This window comes from Nicotiana sylvestris, chromosome 3, assembly GCF_000393655.2.
Source record: "Nicotiana sylvestris chromosome 3, ASM39365v2, whole genome shotgun sequence".
In the NCBI taxonomy this organism is placed as follows: domain Eukaryota; kingdom Viridiplantae; phylum Streptophyta; class Magnoliopsida; order Solanales; family Solanaceae; genus Nicotiana; species Nicotiana sylvestris.
Window position 1 is genome coordinate 32,181,212 of NC_091059.1, and position 26,035 is coordinate 32,207,246.

The 26,035-nt window shown below is 43.2% G+C and overlaps 1 protein-coding gene across 1 annotated transcript; it reads right to left on the minus strand.

The window, feature by feature from the left end:
- Window positions 1–1,204: 1,204 nt before the first annotated feature.
- LOC138887198 (uncharacterized) lies at window positions 1,205–1,726 on the minus strand. The gene has a single exon (XM_070168920.1). It carries the CDS (start codon window positions 1,724–1,726, stop codon window positions 1,205–1,207), a length of 522 nt encoding a protein of 173 aa, XP_070025021.1.
- Between the last annotated feature and the right edge of the window lie 24,309 nt (window positions 1,727–26,035).

A 26,035-nucleotide genomic window follows, 5' to 3' on the forward strand; every position in this document is an offset into this window, starting at 1 on the left:
TGAATGCGAAACTCCCCATACTCTCTACATTCCTACTCAAGGCATCTGCAACCATATTCGCCTTCCTATGATGATAAAAAATGTGATATCATAATCCTTCAACAACTCCAACCTTCTCTGCTGCCTCAAATTCAAATCTTTCTATTTAAACGAATATTTAAGACTGAAGATATGTATACACCTCACAAGACATGCAATATAAGTAATGTCTCCAAATTTTGAGCACGTGCACAATAGTTGCTAACTCCAAGTCATGCACCAGATATTTCTTTTCATGAGGATTCAATAGGTGCAATGCATAGGTAATCACCCTACCGTCCCACATTAGCAGACACCCAAGACCAATATGTGAAGCATAATAAAAGACCCACATACAACCCTGATCCTGAGTGCAGTACCAAAACTAGAGCTATACTAAAAAAAAGTATTGAGGTTTTGAAAGCTCTCCTCACACTCGTCCGACCATCTGAACGGAGCATCCTTCTGGGTCAAATTCGTTAATAGAGCTACAATAGACAAGAAACCCTCCACAAAATGACAATAGTAACCATCCACACATAGAAAACTCCTGATTTTTGTGGCAGTATAAGGTTTGGGCCAACTCTGCACTACCTCAGTCTTCTTCGGATCCACCTTGATCCCCTTACTAGACACCAAGTGGCCCAAGAGTGCTACTGAATCCTAATAGAACTCACATTTAGAGAATTTGGCATATAACTTCTTTTCCCTCAGAATCTGAAGCACAATCCTCAAATGATGCTCGTGTTTCTCCCTCCTACGGGAATAAACCAATATATCATCAATGAACATAATGATAAAATAATCTAAATAAGTCTTAAAAACACTACTCATCAAATGCATAAAAGTTGTTGGGGAATTAATCAAACCAAAAGACATCACTAAGAACTCATAATTCCCATAACGGGTGTTAAAAGCCACCTTAGGAATGTCTGATGCCTTGATCTTCATTTGATGATATCGTGATCTCAAGTCAATCTTTAAGAATACCCTAGAACCTTGAAGTTGTTCAAATAAGACATCAATGCGTGGTAGTGGATACTTATCTATTATACCTTTTTAATTTCTTGTAATCAATGCACATCCTCATGAAACCCTCTTTCTTCTTCAAAAATAGTACCAGCAGACCCCAGTGTAACATATTCGACCTAATGAAACCTTAATCCAACAATTCCTACAATTACTTTTACTCTTCTAGAGCCATATAATATGGTAGAATAGATATAGGCTGAGTGGCCGGTGTCAAATCAATGTGTCTATCGGATGGAATGCCTGGCAGGTCTGCGGGAAATGCATCTGGAAACTTTCTCACTACAGGCACTGAATCAACTATAGGTGTATCAACACTGACATCTCTAAAAAAGTCTAAGTATGACAAAAACCCTTTCTCAACTATCCATTGAGCCTTCAGAAAAGAAACCACTTTACTAGGAATGTGACCCAAGGAACTTTCCAATTCCAAACTTGTCAATCCCGTCATAGCAAACATCACGATCATAGCGTGCCAATCAAGAATATCATGGTTCGAATATAACCAATCCATTCCCAAAATCATATCAAAGTCCACTATATAAAGCAACAAAATATCAACCCTAGCCTCATAGCCCCCAATAGTAACCACACAAGACCAATAGACCTGATCCACCATAATAGAATCCACAACGGGTATAGACACATAAATAGGAGTATCCAGAGAATCATGAGACATATCCAAATATGATGCAAAGGAGAATGACACATATGAATAAGTAGGACCCGGATCAAATAATACTGAAGCATCTCTATAACAGACCGAAAAAATACCTATGATAAATGCATTTGATGCAATCACCTATGTCCTACCAGAGAAAGCATAACAACGGGTCTACCTTCCTCTTTTAGGATGACCTAGACCCACTTGTGGCCCACTTTAGCTAGATGTACAGGTGGTGTAGCATCTGGAGCGAGAATGATATCTTGGATACCCTACTAAAGTATACTCAAGTGAAGCCTGGGACAATCTCACATCATATACCTCAAATCACCATACTTATAATAAGCTCTCTGGGAATGTGGTGGCTGGAACTGAGTCTATCCCAAATGACTTGAATAAACACTATAAGAACCCTATGCAGGAAATGCACTGAAGGATGATTGTCCCGTATGAGTGCTCTGAAATGCATGTCTAGCTGGAGCACTATGTAAAACATGAAGTGCTGATTGAACAATTCGACTGACATAGCCTCTACCATGGCAACCCTTGCCACTAGAGTAGGAACCACTAAATCCTCCAAAACTATGAGGCTTCTTAGCCTACCTATCATTTCTCACCTGCCTGCAAATATGACCTAGTCTCCTAGTAATCTCCAAAGTCTGATAAAAGGCAGTCTCAGTGCAGTCTCAGTCTCTGTCTCCTATGCCATCCCGAACCTAAGGTTGTATATGAATCCCTCAAAAATTGACTGACCCTCTCCCTCTCAGTAGAAACTAGATAAGCTACATAGCATGATAACTCTATAAAGCTCACACAATACTAGGTTAAAGTCATACCCTCCTCGCAAATGCTCGAATTGCACAACTCATCTATGCTGGTCTGCAGGATAAACTCCCCAAGAAAATAATTCAGAATAGGGACCATGTAAATGGTGCTACACCGGCTGGCCTACTAGCCTTATAAGTCTACAACCATTTGTATGACAGCCTTGACAACTGAAAAGTAGTAAAGTCAAACTTGTTCGACTCCACCAAACCCAAAGTGAATAGAATACAATAACACCGATCTAAGAAAACATTTTCATCCTCAGTTTCCAGTCCACTGAAATAGGGAGGATGAAGTCTTTTAAACCTCTCCATCATCTTCTACTCCTCAACAGAAAACACTGGCCCTATCTCGAGCTAAACTGCAACTACTGGCTGCACCAGCAGAACACTCGGTGTTTGATAAATATGAGCTAGCTGATGTGGTGTACATGCGATAGGAGTCTGGGATCTTCCTCTAGCCTATAAAGTTTTTGGTTCAATCAAAATCAACCCTACCTAAGTCAAGCTCTCAAACATACTCATAATATGAGTCAAAGTCTCCTGAAGTCCAGGTGTAGCGATAGGCCACTCAAGTGCCAAAGCGGCTCCGACCTGCTCAACATGACCGAGATCCTACTCATCAAATTGATCTACTGGTGGCTCCACAACAGCTACCCTAGTAGGACCTGTAACTACAGCGCGTGCACTACATCGGCCTCTACACCGGCCCCATCCTCGTGCAACTATGATAGGGGGCACTGGTGCCTGCTCAGTTGATCTAGCATATCATGTTCTCACCATCTGTGAGAGATTAAAAGAGTAAAGGTTCAAACTTCCAATAAACAAATATGCATGATAAAGAATAAAAGAAAGGGAAGTTTTCCTAGCAGTCTGGTAGCCTTTCGAAGATAAGTACAAACGTCACTGTACAAATATGTAAAACTCTACTAAACTTGCCTTTGACTCATAAAACCTAGGGCTGTTATACCAACTTGTCATGACCCAAAATCCCACCAAAGGTTGCGATGGTACATAACCTCAAAAACTAGGTAAGCCAATCATACTCACATCATTCAATCAACAAGACAAGATATAATATGTCTAAATCATCATAAATAGGGGAATGATATTCAACATGAGAAAAAATATCGATACATGATACCAACTCCCAAAAACAGGTAATACAAAGTCATGAGTTCTAAACCGAATACATAAGAAATCTCAAAAGTACAATATTGTCTGAAAGTAGAAGCAACAATATCAAAATAAGGGAAGGGGACTCCAAGGGCCTGTGACGGTGATGCAACACTATCTTGAATACTCTCAAATAGCGAATGTCCTCATTACCGAGGTCCGCTGCCTCCAACACCTGGATCTGCAGAAAAATATACTAAAGTATAGTATAAGTATTGAAATATGTGCACTCAGTATGTATCAAGACTAATCTCGGTGATATAGTAATAAGGTTCAAGTCATATGATGCTCACTAAATTAAGAACATATGCAATATACATAATAACTTGCAACAAGATTACAACCAGATGCATCATCATCAACTCAACAAAACAAGAGAGATCAGTTCAACACAAGTAAAATCAATCTCGACAGCCGAATCATCAGTCAATAACAAATGCATAGAGTAGCATGTTAAGATGCATGTAAAATGCATTACAAGAATAAAGGATTCACTTGCATGATCAATCTTCCACCCTTATACTCCACTCATCATCAACTGCCTCTACATCAAAATCAATCACATCAGCCAAATTACCACAATTTGTGTGTATGCCATCAAAAGAGAAATATGAGAAGGCGACCATTGGGGGATGGATCCATATCCACATGTTGCGCGGTAAAGACCTCGTGCCATAATCATATTAATCACACGACAAATACCTCATTCCATAATAATATAAATTGCACGTCAAAGACCTCGTACCATAATTATATCAATCGCATGGCAAAGACCTCATGCCACAATATAATCATAATCGCACGACAAATGAGCTTGTACCACAATAACAACAATATCATCATATCCTCACGGTAAATGACCTCCTGCAAACACAACTATATCCACTCAACATGTCCACATATGCCATAATCATAACAATGTAAGATGCCAAATTATCATCAAAGAGACATATGCTCATAATTCATCAATAGAGTGCATAAGGACATAATAATAATAATGTATGGATGAATGCTCAATATATGAAGTATGACTAAATCAGTTATAGAAAACATTCCACAATGGCTCCTTTCTGAGTCCATCTGATCTATTTTTATGCTAGTTCCTAAAAATATGAAGATATTTCCTTTACTTCTACTTTTTATTTTTTTCATGTTCTTCTATACTCATGTGCGTTCATGGAGATTTTGAATGTATGCTTCTGTTGACAGTCGTCAATATTTTTTCCGGCCTTTGGTCGATAGAAATGGCTCCTTTCTGAGTCCATAATTATTCTCGGGATCAAGCCTAAAGTGGTCCAGTAAACTTGGATTATCGGGGCCCTCGAGCCTCGTGGAGATAGAGCACCGAAGTAAAAGTCGACTTCGGGTGCTCAAAGCTTTTACTTTGAGCTTGACATAGATAATCTTTTAAGGTGTTGTAGGCAGGCTTCTGAGGAAGGGGTCATTCGTACTTAGGCGACTTCCTGAGGTCGAGCCCTTGTGGACTTAGATTGAAGTGCTTATATTTCTTCTCGAGGGAAAACTTTGAGGTCGGGTACCACCTCGGAAATGGAGATGATGTCGCTGACCATCTGGCTCCTAACTTCTTCTCGACAGAGATCTCTAGGGTCGGGTACTACCTAGGGAATTGTACCGAGGCCGTTAGCCTTCCGGGGCTTATCCTAGGTAGGCTAATCGTTGTTGTTTCCCATATATACATGGGGCGACTCTTGCTTATTTGGAGGATCCCATTATTTAGACAGCTATCCTTCCGCCTTAGCATCGAGCTAATTGTTACCTTACGCGTAAAAGTGTTGGTGTAGATCCCTGCTTTAGCTTGCCAATTCTACCATAGTTATGACTGCTACTTCAGGGCCTGCCTGGCAGGAAGGGGAGAGTTCCACTCCTAGTGCTCAGGATCTGCGGGAGTTTACTCTGAAGACTATGTCTTTGATAAGAGAGGAACATCTGGAAATGGTGAGGAGAGACTACGAATGGGGTGAAGGGATAGCGCTGCAGGTGCTTTCCCCGGATGAGAGCATTACAGACCCTGCTAATGGATTCCTGAATGTGTACTTATACCCTTTTGCTCTAGGCCCCCTTGATAGGGTCGTGCTTGATTTCTGCCTAAAGTATCGGGGTACTTTGGTGCAGATACACCCGTCATTTTGGCGAGTAGTGTTGATGATGAGATTCTTTGTGGAGAAGGCTGGGCTTGAATTCACGCTTAGTCACATCGTCAGGTTGTTCTGGCCCTTTTATCATCAAGGCCTACTGACCTTGTGGTGCCGTTCGTCCATGCCCTTTGTCATTGATGATGAGGAATATGGGGATCGAGAGTGGATCAGTCGATTCGTCCGGGTCCGGACGATTGACGTTATCCCCGTGGAGCTCATACCATTTCCCGAGGGATGGAATTATGTGCGTGAGTGGAGTGTCTCATGCTTTCTTAGATTCTCTTATAGAGGAAACCAATTTAGTAACTGTGTTTCTTCCTTTCCTGTAGCTACTTCGTTGGCGTCAGGCGAAGTTCTCAATTTGCCCGACTGGGTACAAAAGTTGGTGAACCATTCGACGAGCGTAGGTGGTGAGCTGTATCCCAGGGCAGATGGGAAGCGAAATACCAAGGTACGTGCGTAAGGTGCTTTTACCTTGGCCTTCGTATATTTGAGATAATATTTTCTTCTTTTTATGTGATGACCTTGCCGTCATAGGTATCGAAAGGTCCCTAGTTGTGGGGTTGTGCTCCTTCAGAGAGGGAGAGGAGTTACCGACTTCCGAGCCAAGGAACGGTGGCGATAAATGAGATATGCACTTGCAGTGCGATAGATCTTTTAGTGGGGCTAAACGGGTACATGTCTTTGAGGGAAAAACATCGCCTGTACCTGTTGTTTCTTAAGTCTTCGGTAATGAAGTGGTGGTTCCTCCAAGTGATCATGCTTCGACCGAGGTTGGTTCTTCCAGGGCCAAGGGGGCTGAACCACTAGGAGTGTGCTCGGCCTTTGAGAAAGTTTGCCGGTTTCATTTCGTGGTGAGTTTCGGCATAGTCTGTCTGCATCTCGTGTCTTCCCTTCCTTATCAAGTTTTTCTTCTACAGGCCTTTGATAGGCTCAGGTTTGAGCTGCTCTGTCATGGGGCTAGGCTTCAGAATGCTCTGGATGAGGGGAGGTCCCTTAGGCTCCTCTATGAGGGGAAGGATGTTGAGTTGATGCACTGGCGATATGAGGCGTACCAGAGCTTGAATTATGAGAGCTATTTGATGGAGTAGGTAACATCTCGTAGTACACATTTCGCTTTTTTAACCCTTAAGGTTAATCTTTTTGCCTATCTCAGTTGCAGAAAAAGACAGAGTCTCTAGAGTACCTTAGGGTGAAGGCAACAGCGTTACGAATGACTGTGGCGAACTAAGAGCTCAGGTGTAGGCTCAAACTTCAAATGAGAAGGGTGCCTTGGCTAAAGTTCCCGCCTTCGAGGCCCAACTCCGCTTGGCTCATGACAACGCTTCAATTTAAGCGGATATGATCACGAAGTTTGAGTCTGAACTCTCGAAGGTGAGGGCTGAATCATCGATGCTCGGGCTGAAGTAGCATTGAGTCGTACTAAGGCTGATCAGGAGATGGAGATTCATTTGAAGGATGCTGCTGATGCCCAACTCGAGTAGAAGAGGGCCCTCGATCATGAAAATGGGATCGAGGAATATGTCCATTGCACATCCAGAAGAGAGGTACTTGAAGAGATCGACACCAGGGGTTTTGTTCTACTGGAAGAGATGGGTCGAGCAAGGACGGACGTGCTCGAACACTTCTTGCCGATGCCACGGAGAGTGAAGATGAAGCTGGTAGGTCGTAGCCCCCTAAAGCAGGGCGTAGATTTTACCATTTTGTATGTGATATTTGCATAGCATATTTGTAGGCGGAGAATGCACTTTTTGCGTCTGTAAATGAAAGAAAGCCTGAAGCTTTATCTCTTATGTATCCCTTTCTGCTTCACTTTTGACCAGGCGGGCTGGTTTCCGAGTTGGTGAGAATCCTTAGATTCGTTACATGGTTCCAGAGCTCATCAAGCTGGCCCGAAGGCTTTTTTATGCTCGGTTAAATACGGCTTACAACGCTAGTTGGCGTTAGAGCCCTTATGCTTTGTTCAACCATTTTGGGTTTAGTCTCCGAGTCTTGTTTCAACTCGAGCCTACTTGACCTCTGATATTTTGTGCCTGCATGGGCGGATGACAATGGCTCTTATGCCTTTCCCTTGGGCATTTTTTATTTTAACTATTTTGGGTTCAGTATCCAAGTCGGAATGAGACTCGAGCTTAATTGACCCTCAAGTTATTTTTTGTGCCTGCATGGGCAGATGACAATGGCGCTTACACCTTGGGTCAAAGCAACCTTTTAGGCATGTGGCCCTAAGGCTCGTGAAGCTGGCGACAATGGCTCTTACGTTGTGCCCTTATGCATGTACAATTAACTATTTTGGATCCAATCTCCGAATCGGGTTACGACTCGAGCTCATTTTAATCCTCAAGTTTTCAATTTTTAAGGTGGCGATAATGGCTCTTACGCTTTTGGTTGTTGAGACCTTTTAGTGTGTGGCCCTGAGGCTCGTTTGACTGGCGATAATGGCTTTTACGCTTTTGCCCGTGGCATATGTAGGCTTTGTTTTCCTCTCGCTTAGGTCTTTTTGAAATGATTTTTCCTGACCCATTGTCGGTTCGGGAAGAACCTCTATTTCAAGTCGTTAGCGACGATGTTCGAGCACCTCTGAAGGTTTAGCTCGTAGGTTGAATAGCTCGAAGCCTTGTGATTTGGAGTTGACATGGTCGAAGTTCGTTTACCTGCTGAGGGTAGCGTGTTTTAACCGGTTCTTATCGAAGTAGATTCGAAGTAATGGCATGTGATTTTGTTAGCGACGGTCGGGCGTCCCTGAGTCGCGTTAATTTGCCTGGTGCAGCCGTTTTGACCATAGTCATATGTGTTTGGACGAAGCCATTTTTTATCCCGAGTGTGATAGTTTAGGCATCTGTATCAAGGGTATGCCCTTTCGAGAGTACTACAAATGCGACACATAGCCTAAACTTCGGGATTGAGTTTTATGCTTATAGTAAGGTCTTACAAAATTTTCATGCATGTTGAGGTCTTACAGTTTTTTCATGCCTGTTGAGGTCTTACATTTCTTTGTTGTTATGTAAAATAGATCTGGCTAGGCTGAGTCTACCCGCTCAGGGTCTTTTGGCCTCTGTTTTTTAGTGAATGGCGATTGGCGACAGTCTCCGAGTCATCGAGTTTGCTTAGGCTCGAAGGCCGTTACTCGTGAGGTCGGAATTGCATCGTTAGGGCCTCATGAGCACGGAGTTCTGACCCTGAGGTCATGTGGATGCCAAATTGTTGATGCTCAGTCTCCGAGTGTTTCGAAACATACTCGGTGAAGGGATCCTTGCCGCGAGTATGCTGAATTTTCTTTTGGAGTACGAGATGCTTTTGGCGAAAGATATCCTTTGATTGCTTGGCGTAAATACATGTTTTGTTGTTGTGAGCTCAACCTGCACGGGCACGGCTCTTTTGGCCGTTTGGACTGGTATGTGATTTCCTATTAGAACTTAGTCTATCGTTCCCCGACCCTTCCGAGCGGACGACGTCTTCAAGGTTGGTGCCTTCCAGCATTCGGGGTTGATTGCAAAAGAAGCCCTGTGAGCTTGTCGGATCTTCCTTAGGAGGCACATTACTCTGCTAAGAACCTTGCTAGCGAGACCCTCTTTGGAGGGGAAAGAGTGCGACGAGTGTCGTTAAGGCCTTGGGATCTTCGGGTAGGGTTAACACTTCTGAATGCCTTGGCCGGGTATCTGCATACAGGTTAGTGTAAAATAACGAAGAAGGGATGTAGTTTTACCTTACCGCGGGGTACGTTGGCGGTGTTCCGAGGTTCGATATGTCCATGCTGTTTTGGAGGGAGGACTCTGTTAGCCCTACACTGTGTTTTAATCGGGCTTGGCCGAAGACATGGTTTGATTACCCTTCGACTCTTTCGAGAGTGGAGATATTGGTGCCAACGATATGTTATGTGACGCGAACATTCCCCTTGCTGCGTGTTGCTCCCTGCCGATAGATTTAATTTCGTCCCTTGCGGAGGGTTTTATCCTTTGGCGACGGGGGGACGGCAGTGCCTTTTTACAATGCATCTGTGGTCGTCTAAATAAGGCGTTCATGCCTTGCACCTCCTTTCATGATACGGAACTTGGCATTCCGGTTTGGGCCAGCCGTGCTGATCGAGAGAATGGTCTTTCTTCACGTTATCTCAATCACCGTGTGGAATCCGCCAAATATTCAAGAGGCGGGCGTGACTTGGTCCGGCGGTCTACGCCGCCCTATTATCCTCGGCCCAATGATATTGATCGAGCCACCTAGATTCATAAGCACATGTTTTATTTGAAATGGATTAAATGAGGAAGAAGGTTACCAGTGCATTGGTGTGAGGCTGGGACACTGTCTCGGTGTCCTTTCTGCTAAACGTGAGGGCGTCCTTGGGAATACATCCCCGGATTCACTTTTCTCTGGTGACGGGCATCTCTACCCTCTTCTTTATAAGTTCTTGCAGTGTGTCGTTGCTCCTCCACTATCATGGTAATATGTTTCCGCCCAATTGCATCGTTCATCTCAGCCACCTTCATTACTCGGAACTGAATTTGACCTCGATTGCTCGACAGTTCTTGGTGGTGATTTTTATTGAGTAACTTGGCTTTTTTCCTTCTAAGCTGGTGGCCATCTTCGGCCCTATGACCGTGCGTATCATATAGTTCACACACCAGGCTGTGATTCCTCTAAGAGGGATTTGACTAAATAGGCCTGGGCCATTTGGCGTCTCTGGTTTTGCCGACGGTGAGCACGATGTCTGATACAACAATGTTGAAATTGTAACCTGATGGGCGAGGCGCCCTCGCTAGCCTTGTGTCCCCATTGAATCTGGCTCTGTTGACGATTCCTTGAGGATATTGTCCTCGATCCATTCTCTGATCGTAGCGAGGTAGGTTGCATCTCGGGGCATTCCTCCTATCTGCGGCGTACAACTGGTATCACCCCTTATTTGGCATCGGTTTCTTTGCCAGGAGCCTGCTTGGGTATACTGAGCCTGAGGGGGCTCCCAGCTAGTCATCTACGAACTTGATTTATGAATGGTGTCGGATGAGGACATCCGACCAGGTCATGGCTAAATACCTTATCAAGTTCAGTTTCAAATACCTTGAAATCATCGGGCTTTGCTTGTTTAGGCTTTGACTGAAGGCCTACACCGCCCGGCCATCTAAGACCGGGGGTAGTTCCGTTCATTCCATCTGGGGTGAGATGCGAATTCTAGCAGCATCTCATTCTCCCTTTGCTCAATCTCGGATGTGTCGGGCTTACCCGTCGTTGCTTTGATGGCACCGTTGTGTGGCTTCATGAAGGAATCCGCTAGTATGGCAAGTGAGTTTATGGGGCTGGGAACTAGACTATGATGCTGCATTGAGGCCCCCTTCGAGAGTGTTTCCCCGAATTTCATCAATAATACGGACTCGATCTCATCATTCTTTATATCATTGCCTTTTACCGCACAAGTGTAGGCTGTAACGTGCTCATTAGGGTTAGTGGTCCCGTTGTACTTAGGGAGTTCCGGCATTCTGAACATCTTTGCGATGGGTTTCGAGGCCGTCTCCTTGGGGAACAACCTTTGTATGAACTTCTTCGAATCCACGCCCTTGAGGACAAGGCGCGCACCCGTGATCTGGTCGACCCTAGAGTTGAAGGTCTCGACCTTTCTGTCATTGGCTGCTATCATTTTCTCGCCAATTCGATCCTTTTGGTGAGATCCTCAAGCATTATTACTATGGTCGGGTTGGTTATCAACCCATTATTGCTCGATCTCACGGGTACTTGTTCTGGGGGAGCTGTTTCCGGCACTACCATGCTGGGAGTCTTCGGATAGCATTGTAATTGGGTGATAGCCAACTGTTGTGCCTGCAACATTTCAAAAATATCATGAAGACTAACTTCATGTACTTCCCGAGCCGAGGTTTTCTGGGCTTCCTGTTGGTCGCCATGTTGCATGCTTTTATCAGTGTGTGAGGTTTTCTCGACCTGCTACGCATCTTGCAAACCCGCGTCCGCTGGAATCGGTCCAGGTGCGTTATCGGGGTTCTGCGGTGGCGAGACAACGACTGGAACATCCACAACATTTTCTCTGTGATTTTCAAGGTAGTCGTTCTCAACTCTGTTTAACAAGCCAGACATTTTGACCTGAAATCAAAAGATCTTGGACAGGAAAAAACGTGAAAGATAACTTGCGTTTGTGTAATGAAACCAGCAAGAAAATTTTTAGCCCCACGGTGGGCGCCAAACTGTTTACCATGAAAATGGTAATAACAACTAAATTTGTAAATGGGACTCTACAAATACGTGATCTATTTTTATGCTAGTTGTTAGAGCAGTTGATGCTAGGCGTATGAAGTTTAATGATGAAATACAAGCTAAGACGAGGCAGTAATCAAACCGAGGGGCTTGCTGCCTGGGCCTTGGGCTGATCGATGGGAGGATTCGAGGTTGATGCCTAGGCTCGAGTTTGAGCTATCGGGGGTAACCGAAAAGGGGATAACAGTTATGATATAATTTAAAAAGGCTCTTTATGGATAATATCAAGCAATAAATGAAGAACAAGTATGAAAGCAATAAATGGAAAGAGTATCCTCGAGAGAGTAAGTTGGAGAGAAAAGAGAGAGATAGAGAGAGATATTATTGATCTTGTGTAGAATGGTTGGAGCAACAACATCCCCTTACAAGGTGGTGAGGATCCCCTTTATATAGGAGGAGAATCCTGTTATAGTACAGTGGTCATTAGTTATAAAAGCATATAGATGGGATGGCTAGACACGACGCCTCGACACAGGCTCTGAGTAGGCCGGCTCCGTAAGACTTAGCCGTGTGCCTTAGGAATTCCCCTTTTTGCTCTAGCCTCAATCTTTAGCTTCTTTGAGTCAGGCCTCGATGAGCCCCAAGGGAGCGGACTCGATCGCAATTCCACGTCCTTGGGGTCTCAAAATATTCTTCCAAAGTGACTCGATAGCAAGAAATTTGGCCCTCTGATTTCACCACATACAGGCATATTAGAAACCTAAAGTCTAAGACGGTCATAAACAACATATAGCACCATGTACATGCTCATCACGTTGTGTACATGTCACTTTTCACATATCACAATTAAGTAAACAAGGCCAAATCCTAAGGGTTATTCCCTCACACAAGATTAGGCAAAATACTTATCTCAACAACACAAAATCAACCTTCTAAAATAGCCTTTCCTTTGGAAATCACATCTAACCAGCTCGAATCAAGCCAAAAATAACTCAATAACCTTAAACAATGCTATGGAATCAATTCCAAATAATAAAGCTCAATTTTTTATCCGATTACCAAAAAGCCAATAAAAGTCAACTCCTGGCCTACATGGTCTAAATCCAAGTCAAGAGATAGATCCTGGATACCCACAACTCCACGAGTCCAAATATATATTTAGATTCCAAAACCGAGTTCAAATCGACTCTCAAATCCCTAATTGACACTTCTCAAATTTATAGTCAAAACCCCCCAAATTAATCTTTCAATCCCATAATCTATATGTAAAATCCATGGTATGACAAGATATAACATCGAATTCAAGTAGAAATCACTTACCCTCTTTTCCTATGTCAAGGCCCAAAATCCCCACACCAAGTCATGACAACACCTAACCCTACCATCTAGGTAAGCCAAACGTATATATTACAATTACAATAAGAAATCTCCAATTTTATTAAACAAAAATTTGTGGAGGAATCAATACATATATCCTAAGGATTCATAGTACAAGTCATGAGCCACAATGAATCAGATTTACAAAGCTGGTATGAAGAATAAGTACAACACCTGTTCAAAATTTACATAAACAAAATTTAAAATCCTAAACTACCATGAACAAAAGGTAGCTGGAATCCAGAATGCAGCTACATCTTCAATTCCCATCTTTGTCATCCATAGCAGCTCGACTCCAAGATCTGCATGAAAGGTGCAGAAGAGTAGTATAAGTAAAACCGACCCCATGTACTCTGTAAGTATCATGGCTAACCACAACAAGATAATAGCAGCAAGAATGTCCAATGATACTCAACAAACCTATTTAGTTCACAATTCTACAAATTTACCACTATAGTGCAAGATTAAGTATGAAACACGGATATAACCAATCTGTGCACACAGAAAAGATATGCTCAAATCTTAGAACAATAAACAACTCAGCATATAGAGAAGATATGCGTGTACGATCAAGTCATGTGTGCACAGGTAGACATATAGTGAAGATATGCACTGTGCCCTTACAATACGAACCAGATAGCTTATAGAGAAGATAAGCACAAATAAGCATGTATACATTTCAGATCTAGCATATAAAGAAGATATGCGAATAAAATATATATACACCCAAGTTATTTGCAAATAGAGAAGAGATGCAAAAACCACACACTAATCAGTTTTTCTCATACCGCGTGTACGCCATCAAAAGAGAAACATGAGAGGATGACCCTAGGGGAATGGTTCCTTATCCACATACTGCATGGACAACTCACGTGCCAATCCAAATGGACAACTCACATGACTCAGTCAACTTAGATATGCAAGGACCACTCATGTGCCAGCGAACCAGCCCACAACGCAGAAACATATACAAGAACACATGTATACAGTTAATAAATCTTAAATCACATATTCTAGGACTGGTATAATTGCATGCTAAGTGTATGCATGTGCAAAGTGTACAACAAAATTCCAAATCAGGCGGTTACGCACACAACAACAGGTATCATGTTTAAATAGTACCAATAAGCTCTACTTATGATCTTTAGCATGAATCACAAAGTCACATAGTTGTACCACACATAAAAACATGAAATCAAAATTTAGAGGTATTCAATCAAGGCATAAAATAGTCTAAACGCTATCCAAATCATGGATAAACCCGGTGTACTCATATAGGCTCGACCCCTTGCATGTGCGCCACCCTTGACACGTGACCATCGTCAATAATTCAGGCAACTAGTGGCTTAAACCATATTTAGGAAAGACAATTACCTAAATAAGCCGGAATCAATTCTCAAAATATACCTCTTGCCGACTCAAATCTCTCCAAAATAACTCAATAGCATCAAGCAATGCTAAAAAAATCAATTACAAACAACAAAACTTCGATCTTAAAAAAAAATAGCAAAGTCAACCCGAGCCCGTTTCTCAAAACTCAACAAAACTCACAAATTTTGATAACCCATTCAAATACGAATCCAACTATATAAATTTCATCCAAATCCAACTTCAAATCGATGTTCAAATCTCAATTTCTTACTTTAGAAAAGTTTTACCAAAAATTCCATTTTTTCTTTCTTAGATTCACCTATCAAAAGCTAAAATCAAGGATAGAACCATGAATAATACTCAAATTTGAGTCAAGGTATACAATCCAAGTAGGTGAAAATCACCTAAAATTAGCATCAATTCGAGTTCCCTAGCTTCAAAAATGATGAAACGAGCTTATAAAAAATGTCCAATATAAACACTAATCTGGTCACCAAAAGCCCAATTCGTCGCTAAAGTAACAAATCAGGCCACTAAAAGTCTACACTAGAACCACCCATTTTTTCACTAAAAAGACTCTAACATACGGAATTTGACGATTCTTATTCCTATGAGTCCCAAATAATAATATGAACCTAGTCATTCAATTCAAACTCAATTCTGAGCTCATTTGCTCAATGTGATACCAACTCCGCTTGTTAAATAATTAACTCATGCTTTGCGATAAGAACCCGATCTTAACTAACTGGAATTAGACCCAAACATTCCAAATCATTCCTATAAATCATTATCAAACTCTCGAAGGTCTAAAAATCTAATTTTGATCTCTAGAACTAAAAATGGACCTTTGGATCATTAAATGCTTATGCTCAAAACAATGTCAAAATACCAAACACGTTAAAAAGACCCATCCAAAACACATCTAAGCCCATCGGGACCCCGTCCAATCATTCTTACAAGTCTAAATAGTTAACCAAACTTATACAAAGTCTCAAAACACTACAATTAACCTCAAGAAGATCAAATCCATTCTCTTAAATTTCAAAACTTCAAATTTTACCGAACACATCTGAATCACACTTAGACATTCTGAATTACAGCCAAAATTTTCATACAAGTTATAATTGACAAAATAAACCTATTCCATGTTCCGGAATAACAATCCAGACCTAATACCATCAAAGTCAACTCATGGCCAAACTTGTGAACTCTCTAATTCTTTAATAGCCAACTTTCCATAAATAGAGCCAAAACCTTCTAGGAGTATCCAAATTCAATCTGGATATATACCCAAGTACAAAATCACCATGCAAACCTATACAAACTATCAAATCATGAATCCGAGATTATATACACCCAAGGTATTTGCAAATAGATAAGATAAGAAAAAAGCACACACGGATTAGTTTTCCTCATACTGCGTGTATGTCATCAACAAAGAAATGCGAGAGGACGACCCTAGGGGGTGGATCCTTATCCACACACTACACAGACAACTCACGTGCCACAATATATATCATCTACATAGACAATTCACGTGCCTCAGTTAACTCAGATCCGTACTAACTACTCACGTGCTAACGAACCAGTCTATAACACAGAAACCTATACTAGAACACATGTATACAGTCAATAAATCTCTAACCACATATTCCAAGGCTAATATAATAGCATGCTAAGGGTATGCATGTGCAAACTATACAAATAAATCACAAATCAGGTGGTTATGCCACACAACTACGAGTATCAATTTTTCAACAGTAGAAATATGCCTACACATGATCTCTAGCATGAATCACGAAGTCACGTAGTCGTACCACATATAAAAACATGAAATCACAATTTACATGTATTCAACCAAGGCATAAAAATATTTTATACACTACACAAAGAATGGATAAACCCGATGCACGCACATTGGCTCGACCCCTTTCATGTGCACCACCCATGGCACGTGGCCATCATCAATAATTCAGGCAAATCATCAAACCAATTTTAGGCAAGATAATTATCTCAATAAGCCCAAATCAATCCTAAAAAATAGCATTTTCTCAAAAGGTCACCTCCAGCTGATTCAAATCTAGCAAAAATTACTCAATAATATCAAACAACGTTAAAGAAATTGATTTTTAAAAATAAAGCTTTGATCTTTACGAAAAGTAGCAAAGTCAACTCGGACTCGCTTTTCGAAATCCGAAAAAACTGACAGATTCTGAAAACCCATTAAAATACGATTTCAACCATACAAGTTTTATCCAAATTCGACTCAGAATCGATGTTTAAATCTCAATTTCTCACTTTACAAAAGTTTTGCCAAAACCCCAATTTTTTTTTATCTTAGATTCACCAATCAAAAGCTAAAATCAAGGATGAAATCATGAATAATAATCAAATCCGAGTAAAAAATACTTACCCAATCCAAATGGTGAAAACCACCTCAATACAAGTTCCCTTGCTCCAAAAATGGTGAAATGAGCTTATAAAAATATTGTCCAATATAAACACTAATATGGTTGCTAAAAGCCCAATTCTCGTTTCTAAAAGTACCAAATCTGGTCATTCAGTCAAAATAGACTGAATTCTCGTTGCTAAAAGTACCAAATCTGGTAAACAGAACCCGCTTGCACCAGCCATTTTATTTCACTAAAAAGACTCTAACTCCCTCATACAAAGTCGAAATTTGATGATTCTTGTTCCTATGAGTCCCAAATAATAATAGGGACATAGTCATTCAGTCAAAACTCAATTCTGAGCCTATTTTTCTCAATGTGATACCAACTTCACTCGTTAAACAATTAACTCATGCTTCACGGTAAAAACTCAAGGACAACTTACTGGAATTAGACCAAATATTCCGGATCATTCCTATAAATCATTATCAAACTCCCGTAAGTCTCGAAATCGGATTCCGATCTCTAGAACTAAAAATGGACCTTTGGATCATTACATGCTTATGATCAAAACAATGCCAATCACCAACACGTTAAAAACCCATTCAAAATGCATCTAAGCCCCCTGAGATCACGTATTTTTAGAGTCCCATCAACAAATTTGATTGTTCTTAGCATTTTCACGGTAAACAACTTGGTGCCACCGTGGGGTTAAAAATAACAGTGATTAGTTTCTTGCTGGTTTCATTACACAACGCAAGTTAACTTTCACACTTTTCTTGTCCAAGAACTTCGATTTCTGGTCAAAATGTCTGGCTCAGTGAATAGAGTTGAGAACGACAACCTTGATAACCATGGAGAAAATGGTGTGGATATTCCAATTATTGGCGCGCCACCACATAACCCTGATAACGCACCTGGATCGATTCTAGCGGATGCGGGTTTGCAAGATGCACAGCAGATCAACAAAACCTCACACACCGACAGGATCATACAACACATCGACCAACAAGAAACCCAAAAAACCCCAGCTTAGGAAGAACGAAAAGTTAGCCTTCATGTTATTTTTGAAATGTTACAGGAACAACAGCTGGCTATCGCTCAGCTGCAAAGCCACCCGAAGACTCCCAGCATAGTAGCACCAGAAGCTACTCCCCCGGCCGAACAGGTACCAGAGAGATCGAGCAACAACGGATCGGTAGCCGATCCTTCCATTGTATAAGTGCTTGAGGACCTCATCAAAACGATCAAGTCGGGCGAGAAAATGATAGCGGCCAACGACAAGAAGGTCAACACCTATAACTTCAGGGTCGACCAATTCTCGGGTGCACCCTCGGTCCTGAAGGGTGTAGACTTAAAGAAGTTTGTGAAATGACCGTTCCTAGAGGAAGCGGCTCCGAAACCCATTATAAAGAAGTTCAGAATGCCAGAACTCCCAAAATACAATGGGACCTTATATCCCAACGAACATGTCACTGCCTATGCGTGCGCAGTAAAGGGCGACGACATACAAGACGATGAGATCGAGTCCATCTCACTGAAGAAGTTCGAAGAAACACACCCGAAGGGGGCCATGATGTGGATTCACAACCTAGCTCCCAACTCCATAAGACTCATTTGCCATGCTAGCAGACTCCTTCATAAAGGCACACGCTGGTACCATCAAAGTAGCAACAAGGATGTCCGACGTATTCAAGAGTAAGCAGAGGGAGAATGAAATTCTGTGAGAATTCGTATCTCGCTTCCAAATGGAACGAATGGGACTACCCCCGATCTCCGACGACTGGGAGGCACAGGCCTTCACTCAATGCCTGAATGAACGAAGCTCAGTGGTTTTAAGGCAGCTGAAAGAGAATCTAATCCACTATCCCGTTGTAATCTGGTCGGACATCCACAACCGGTATTAGTCAAAGATCGGGGTCAAGGATGACCAGATGAGAGCCCCCTAGGGCTTAGTATATCCAAGTAGACTCCTGGCGAAGGAGTCGAAACCGGAGAGAGAAAGTATCGGCCGTACCCCGAAGACAGGAGGAATGCCCAGACACGCAATCTGCCCCGTAACGATCGATTGTTAAACCGAGGATAGAACCCTTGGGGACTCATCAACAGAGGCAGATTTAATGGGGACACGGGGCCAACAAGGGCACTTAGCCTATGAGAATACAACTTCAGCATCGATGTATCGGACATCGTATTCGCCATTAGGAAAATTAGGGACGCCAAATGGCCCAGGCCTATTCAGTTAGATCCTTCCCAGAGGAATCATAACTTAGTATGTGAACTTCATAATATGCACGGCCAAGAAGAATGAGGCAAATTAGACACAACATGTTATCTACATGATATTGGGGGGCGTCGACACTCCCCAAGAACCCGTGATGAGAAATACTAAAATATCCATCACCGGAGAAAAGCGAACACGGGGATACATACCCAAAGATGCCCTCGCATTCAGAGAGGAGGACTTCGAAACCTCGTCCTAACCTCATAACGGTGCCCTGGTGACCTCTTTCCTCATTAATTCATTTTGAATAAAATAGGTGCTCATGGATCCAGGTAGCTCGGCCAACATTATCAGGTCGAGGGTAATAGAGCAGCTCAGACTCCTAGATAAAATCGTGCCCGCCCCTCCAGTCCTTAACAGATTCAACACGGTGATCGAAACAACGAATGACGAGATCACTCTCCTAGTCAGAGTGGCCGGTATGACGCAAAATGTCAAATTCCACGTCATTTGAGACATGAAATACAACGCCTTATTCGGGCGACCAAGGATACACTGCATGATAGCGGCACCATCCACCCTCCACCCTCCACCAAATGATGAAATTTCTGCCAGAGGGTGGGGTTAAAACCATCTACAGGGAACAACAGGTGGCAAAGGAAGTGTTCGCGGTACGTAACGTAGCGCCAGCACGAATATATCCACTCGAAGGTAAGGAAACATCACTCCAAACGATAAGGAAACATCAGATCTCAGAACATCGTCGTCGCATCCCATGAAAAGGTAAGACCATCTCCCTTTTTATTTATTTTACACTAACTCCTATGCAGGCGCCCAATCAAGGCAGTCAAAAGCGCTAACCCACCCAAAAGATCTCAAGGCCTTAAAGGCATCCGTTGCACTCTTTTCCTTTGGCCGAGCTTTTGTCCTGAAGAGGGTTTCACCGGCAAGGTTTTTAAAGAGGAAACGTCCACGTTCTACCTAAGAGCAAACTCGATGACTCGGAGACTGGCGCCAATCGCCATTTATTTAAAAACCCAAGGCCATAAGACCCCGAGCAGGCAGACTCAGTCCTGTAAGACCTCAAGCAAGGCATGAATCATACTCGTACCGAGTATCAACAACACAAACTGTAAGACCTCAAGCAAGGCATGAATCATACTTGTACCAAGTATCAAAAAAACTGTAAGACCTCAAGTAAGGCATGAATTATACTTGTACCATGTAGCAACAAAACTATAAGACCTTAAAAGGCATGAAACTTTGTAAGACCTTACTACAGGAATAAACTCAATCCCAAAGTTTAGGCTATATATCGCATTTGTAAGACTCCTTAAAGGGCATGCCCTCGATATAGACGCCTAAACTACTACACTCGGGACCAAAAATGGCTCCGGCCAAACCCAAATGACTATGGTCATACGGCTGTACTAGCCGAATTAACGCGACTCGGGGACGCCCAACCGTCGCTACAAAATCATAGGCCATTACTTTGAATCTAATTTGAAAAGAACAGGTTAAACAGGCCACCGTCGATAGGAAAAAGAGCTTCGACCATGTCAGCTCCAAATCACAAGGCTCAGAGCTACTCGGCCTACGAGCTAAACCTTCCAAGGTGTTCGAACATCGCCGCAAATGACTTGAAATCGAGGTTCTTCCCGAACCAATGACAGGTCAGGCAAAATCATTTCAAAAGTTCTTAAGGAGTGGAAAATAAAGCCTACATATGCCTAAGGGCAAAGCGTCACCAGCCTAATGAGCCTCAGGGCCACACACACTAAAACATCGCATCGACCAAAAGTGCAAGAGCCATTGTCGCCAGCTTAAAATTTGAATGCTTGAGGGTTAAAATGAGCTTGAGTCGTAACCCGATTCGGACACTGGACCCAAAATAGCTAACTATCCATGCCTTAGGGCAAAGCGTAAGAGCCATTGTCGCCAACTTAATGAGCCTCAGGGCCGTGCATATAAAAGGTCGCATCGACCCAAGGCGTAAGAGCCATTGTCACCAGCCCACACAAATACAGAACTTGAGGGTCAACTGTGCCCAAGTCAAAACCCGACTCGAAGACTGAACCCAAAATAGTTAAACTACAAATGCCCAAGGGCAAGGTGTAAGAGCCATTATCACCCGCCCATGCAAACACAAAATCTTGAGGGTCGAATAAGCTCGAGTCGAAGCCCGACTCGGAGGCTAAACCCAAAATAGTTAAGCAAAAGCATAAGAGCTCTAACGCCAACTTACACTAAAAGTCGTATCGACCGAATGCGTAAGAGCCCCCCGAGCCTGCATAATGAGCCCCAGAGCCATATCACCAATCTAAGGATTCTCACCAACTCTCGAAGCAGTCTTCCTGGTCAAAAGCGAAGCAGAAAGGGGTACAGAAGAAATAAAGCCTCAAATTTTCTTTTATTTACATACGTGAAAAAGTGCATTCTCCATCTACAAACACGCTCTGAAGGTATTGCATACAAAATGGCAGAGTCTACGCTCCACCCTTGAGGGCTACGACCTATCAGCCTCATCCTCACTCTCCTCGGCATCGGATAGGAGTGGCACCAACTCTTCCGGGATAACAAAACCCCTGGCACCTTTCTCCTCTGAAGCTTGAGCCTGCGCCTAAGCTCTTAGCTCGCCACAATCATTCCTGATTCGGTTGGCTTCACCCTTAAGGTGTTCTAGGGCCTCTATCTTTTTTTGCAGCTGGGATAGGCAAAGAGTTAACTTGAGAAGTTAAAAAGCAAAACGCATACCTGCTCGGGATGGGAAGTTACCTACTCCATCAAATAACTCTCGTAATTCGAGCTCCGGTACGCCTCATATTGCTAGTATGCCAACTCAACTTCCTTCTCCTTGCAAAGGAGCCTAAGGGACCTACCCTCATCCAGAGCTTTCTAGAGCCTAGCCCCATGACGGAGCAACTCAGACCTAAGCCTACTAAAGGTCTGAAAAAGAAAAACTCGATAAGGAAGGGAAGACGTGAGGTTTCGAAGGCCTGTGCCAAAGCTCACCGCAAGTGAAGTAGGCGGACTTTCTCGAAGGCCGAGAACACCTCTATTAATCTAGTCCCCTCGGCCCTGGAAGAATCAACCCCGGTTGAAGCACAATCGCTCGGAGGAACCACCTCTCCAGAACTAGAAACATCGGGTGCAGCAGGTTCGGACGATGTTTTCTCCTCAAAAACTCGGCCCCGTTTCGCCCTGCTGTGAGCACCATCACACTACAAATGCATATCCCATTTATTATTGTCGTCCTTTAGCTCAGAAGCTGGCAACCCCTCCCCCTTTTCAAAAGAGCACAACCTCACCCTTAGAGACCCTCTGATACCTACGACGATAAGATTAATACATAAAAAGGGGAAAATGTCTTCCCAAATGTACGAGGGACAAGGAAAAGGCAGTATACACACATACCATGATATTTTGCTTCCTATCTACCCAAGGTCACAGCTATCCACCTACGCTCGTCACAAGTCGAATGGGTCGCCAACTTCCAGACCCAGCCAAGCAGATCAGGAACTTCACCTGGCGCCCATGAGATTGCTGCAGAGGAGGGAGAAACACAATTACTAAACTAGTTTCCATCATAAGTAAATCTGAGAAAGCACGAGATGCCCCACTCACTCATATAATTCCATTCCTCGAGGAATAGCATAAGTTCCATGGGGATAACGTCAGTCATCCGGATAGGGAGGGACTGACTAATCCACTCTTGATCTCCATCTTCGTCATTATCAACAACAAAGGTCATGGACGAACGGCACCACAAGGTTAGCAGACCTCGATGATGAAAGGGCCGGTATAGCCTGACAAGATGACTGAGCGTGAATTCAAGCCCTGCCTTCTCCGCAAACAACATCATCATCAGTACTATTCGCCAAAACGACGGATGTATCTGCACCAAAGTCACCCAATACTTTAAACAGAAATCGAGCACGACCCTATCAAGGGGGCCTAGTGCGAAAGGGTACAAGTACACGCTCAGGAATCCATCGGCAAGGTCTGTGATACCCTCATCCGGGGGAAGCACCTATAACGCTACCCCCTCTCCCCATCCGCAGTCTCTCCTCACCAACTCAAGGTGCTCCTCTCTTATCGAAGACAAAGTCTTCAATGAAAACTCCCATGGATCCTGAGTACTGGGAGTGGAACTCTCCCCTCTTTGCCGGGCAGACCCTAAAGTAGTAGTCATGGATATGGCAGGACTAGCAAACTGAAGCGGGAACCTACACAAACACTTTGGTGATAACGTAATGAAGGACTCGACGCTAAAATAGAAGGATAGCTATCTAAAATAGTGGGATCTCCTAAGAAGCAGGAGCAACCCCATATCATGGGATGCGGAGGACCGTATCAAGTCCTCACTCCAAACAATAAGGAAACATCAGATCTCGGAACATCGTCGGCGCATCCCATGAAAAGGTAAGACCATCTCCCTTTTTATTTATTTTACACTAACTCCTATGCTGGCGCCCAATCAAGGCAGTCGAAAGCGCTAACCCAACCCGAAGATCTCAAGGCCTTAAGGCATCCATTGCACTCTTTTCCTTTGGCCGAGCTTTTGTCCTGAAGAGGGTTTCACCGGCAAGGTTTTTAAAGAGGAAACGTGCACGTGCTACCTAAGAGCAAACTCGATGACTCGGAGATTGGCGCCCATCGCCATTTATTTAAAAACTCGAGGCCATAAGATCCCGAGAAGGCAGACTCAGTCCTGTAAGACCTCAAGCAAGGCATGAATCATACTCGTACCGAGTATCAACAACACAAACTGTAAGACCTCAAGCAAGGCATGAATCATACTTGTACCAAGTATCAAAAAAACTGTAAGACCTCAAGCAAGGCATGAATTATACTTGTACCATGTAGCAACAAAACTGTAAGACCTTAAAAGGCATGAAACTTTGTAAGACCTTACTATAGGAATAAACTCAATCCCAAAGTTTAGGCTATATATCGCATTTGTAAGACTCCTTAAAGGGCATACCCTCGATATAGACGCCTAAACTACTACACTCGGGACCAAAAATGGCTCCGGCCAAACCCAAATGACTATGGTCATACGACTGTACTAGCCGAATTAACGCGACTCGGGGACGCCCAACCGTCGCTACAAAATCATAGGCCATTACTTTGAATCTAATTTGAAAAGAACAGGTTAAACAGGCCACCGTCGATAGGAAAAAGAGCTTCGACCATGTCAGCCCCAAATCACAAGGCTCAGAGCTACTCGGCCTACGATCTAAACCTTCCAAGGTGCTCGAACATCGCCACAAATGACTTGAAATCGAGGTTCTTCCCGAACCAACGACAGGTCAGGCAAAATCATTTCAAAAGTTCTTAAGGAGTGGAAAATAAAGCCTACATATGCCTAAGGGCAAAGCGTAAGAGCAATTGTCACCAGCCTAATGAGCCTCAGGGCCATACATACTAAAACATCGCAACGACCAAAAGTGTAAGAGCCACTATCGCCAGCTTAAAATTTGAATGCTTGAGGGTTAAAATGAGCTTGAGTCGTAACCCGATTCGGAGACTGGACCCAAAATAGCTAACTATCCATGCCTAAGGGCAAATCGTAAGAGCCATTGTCGCCAACTTAATGAGCCTCAGGGCCGTACATATAAAAGGTCGCATCGACCCAAGGCGTAAGAGCCATTGTCACCAGCCCACACAAATACAGAACTTGAGGGTCAACTGTGCCCGAGTCAAAACCTGACTCGAAGACTGAACCCAAAATAGTTAAACTACAAATGCCCAAGGGCAAGGCGTAAGAGCCATTGTCACCCGCCCATGCAAACACAAAATCTTGAGGGTCGAATAAGCTCGAGTCGAAGCCCGACTCAGAGACTAAACCCAAATTAGTTGAGCAAAAGCATAAGAGCTCTAACGCCAGCTTACACTAAAAGTCGTATCGACCGAATGCGTAAGAGCCCCGAGCCTGCGTAATGAGCCCCAGATCCATATCACCAATCTAAGGATTCTCACCAACTCTGGAAGCAGTCTTCCTGGTCAAAAGCGAAGCAGAAAGGGGTACAGAAGAAATAAAGCCTCAAGTTTTCTTTTATTTACATACGTGAAAAAGTGCATTCTCCATCTACAAACACGCTCTGAAGGTATTGCATACAAAATGACAGAGTCTATGCTCCGCCCTTGAGGGCTACGACCTATCAGCCTCATCCTCACTCTCCTTGGCGTCGGATAGGAGTGGCACCAACTCTTCCTGGATAACAAAACCCCTGGCACCTTTCTCCTCTTAAGCTTGAGCCTGCGCCTAAGCTCTTAGCTCGCCACAATCATTCCTGATTCGGTTGGCTTCACCCTTAAGGTGTTCTAGGGCCTCTATCTTTTTTTGCAGCTGGGATAGGCAAAGAGTTAACTTGAGAAGTTAAAAAGCAAAATGCATACCTGCTCGGGATGGGAAGTTACCTGCTCCATCAAATAACTCTCGTAAATCGAGCTCCGGTACGCCTCATATTGCTAGTATGCCAACTCAACTTCCTTCTCCTTGCAAAGGAGCCCAAGGGACCTACCCTCATCCAAAGATTTCTATAGCCTAGACCCATGACGGAGCAACTCAGACCTAAGCCTACTAAAGGTCTGCAAAAGAAAAACTC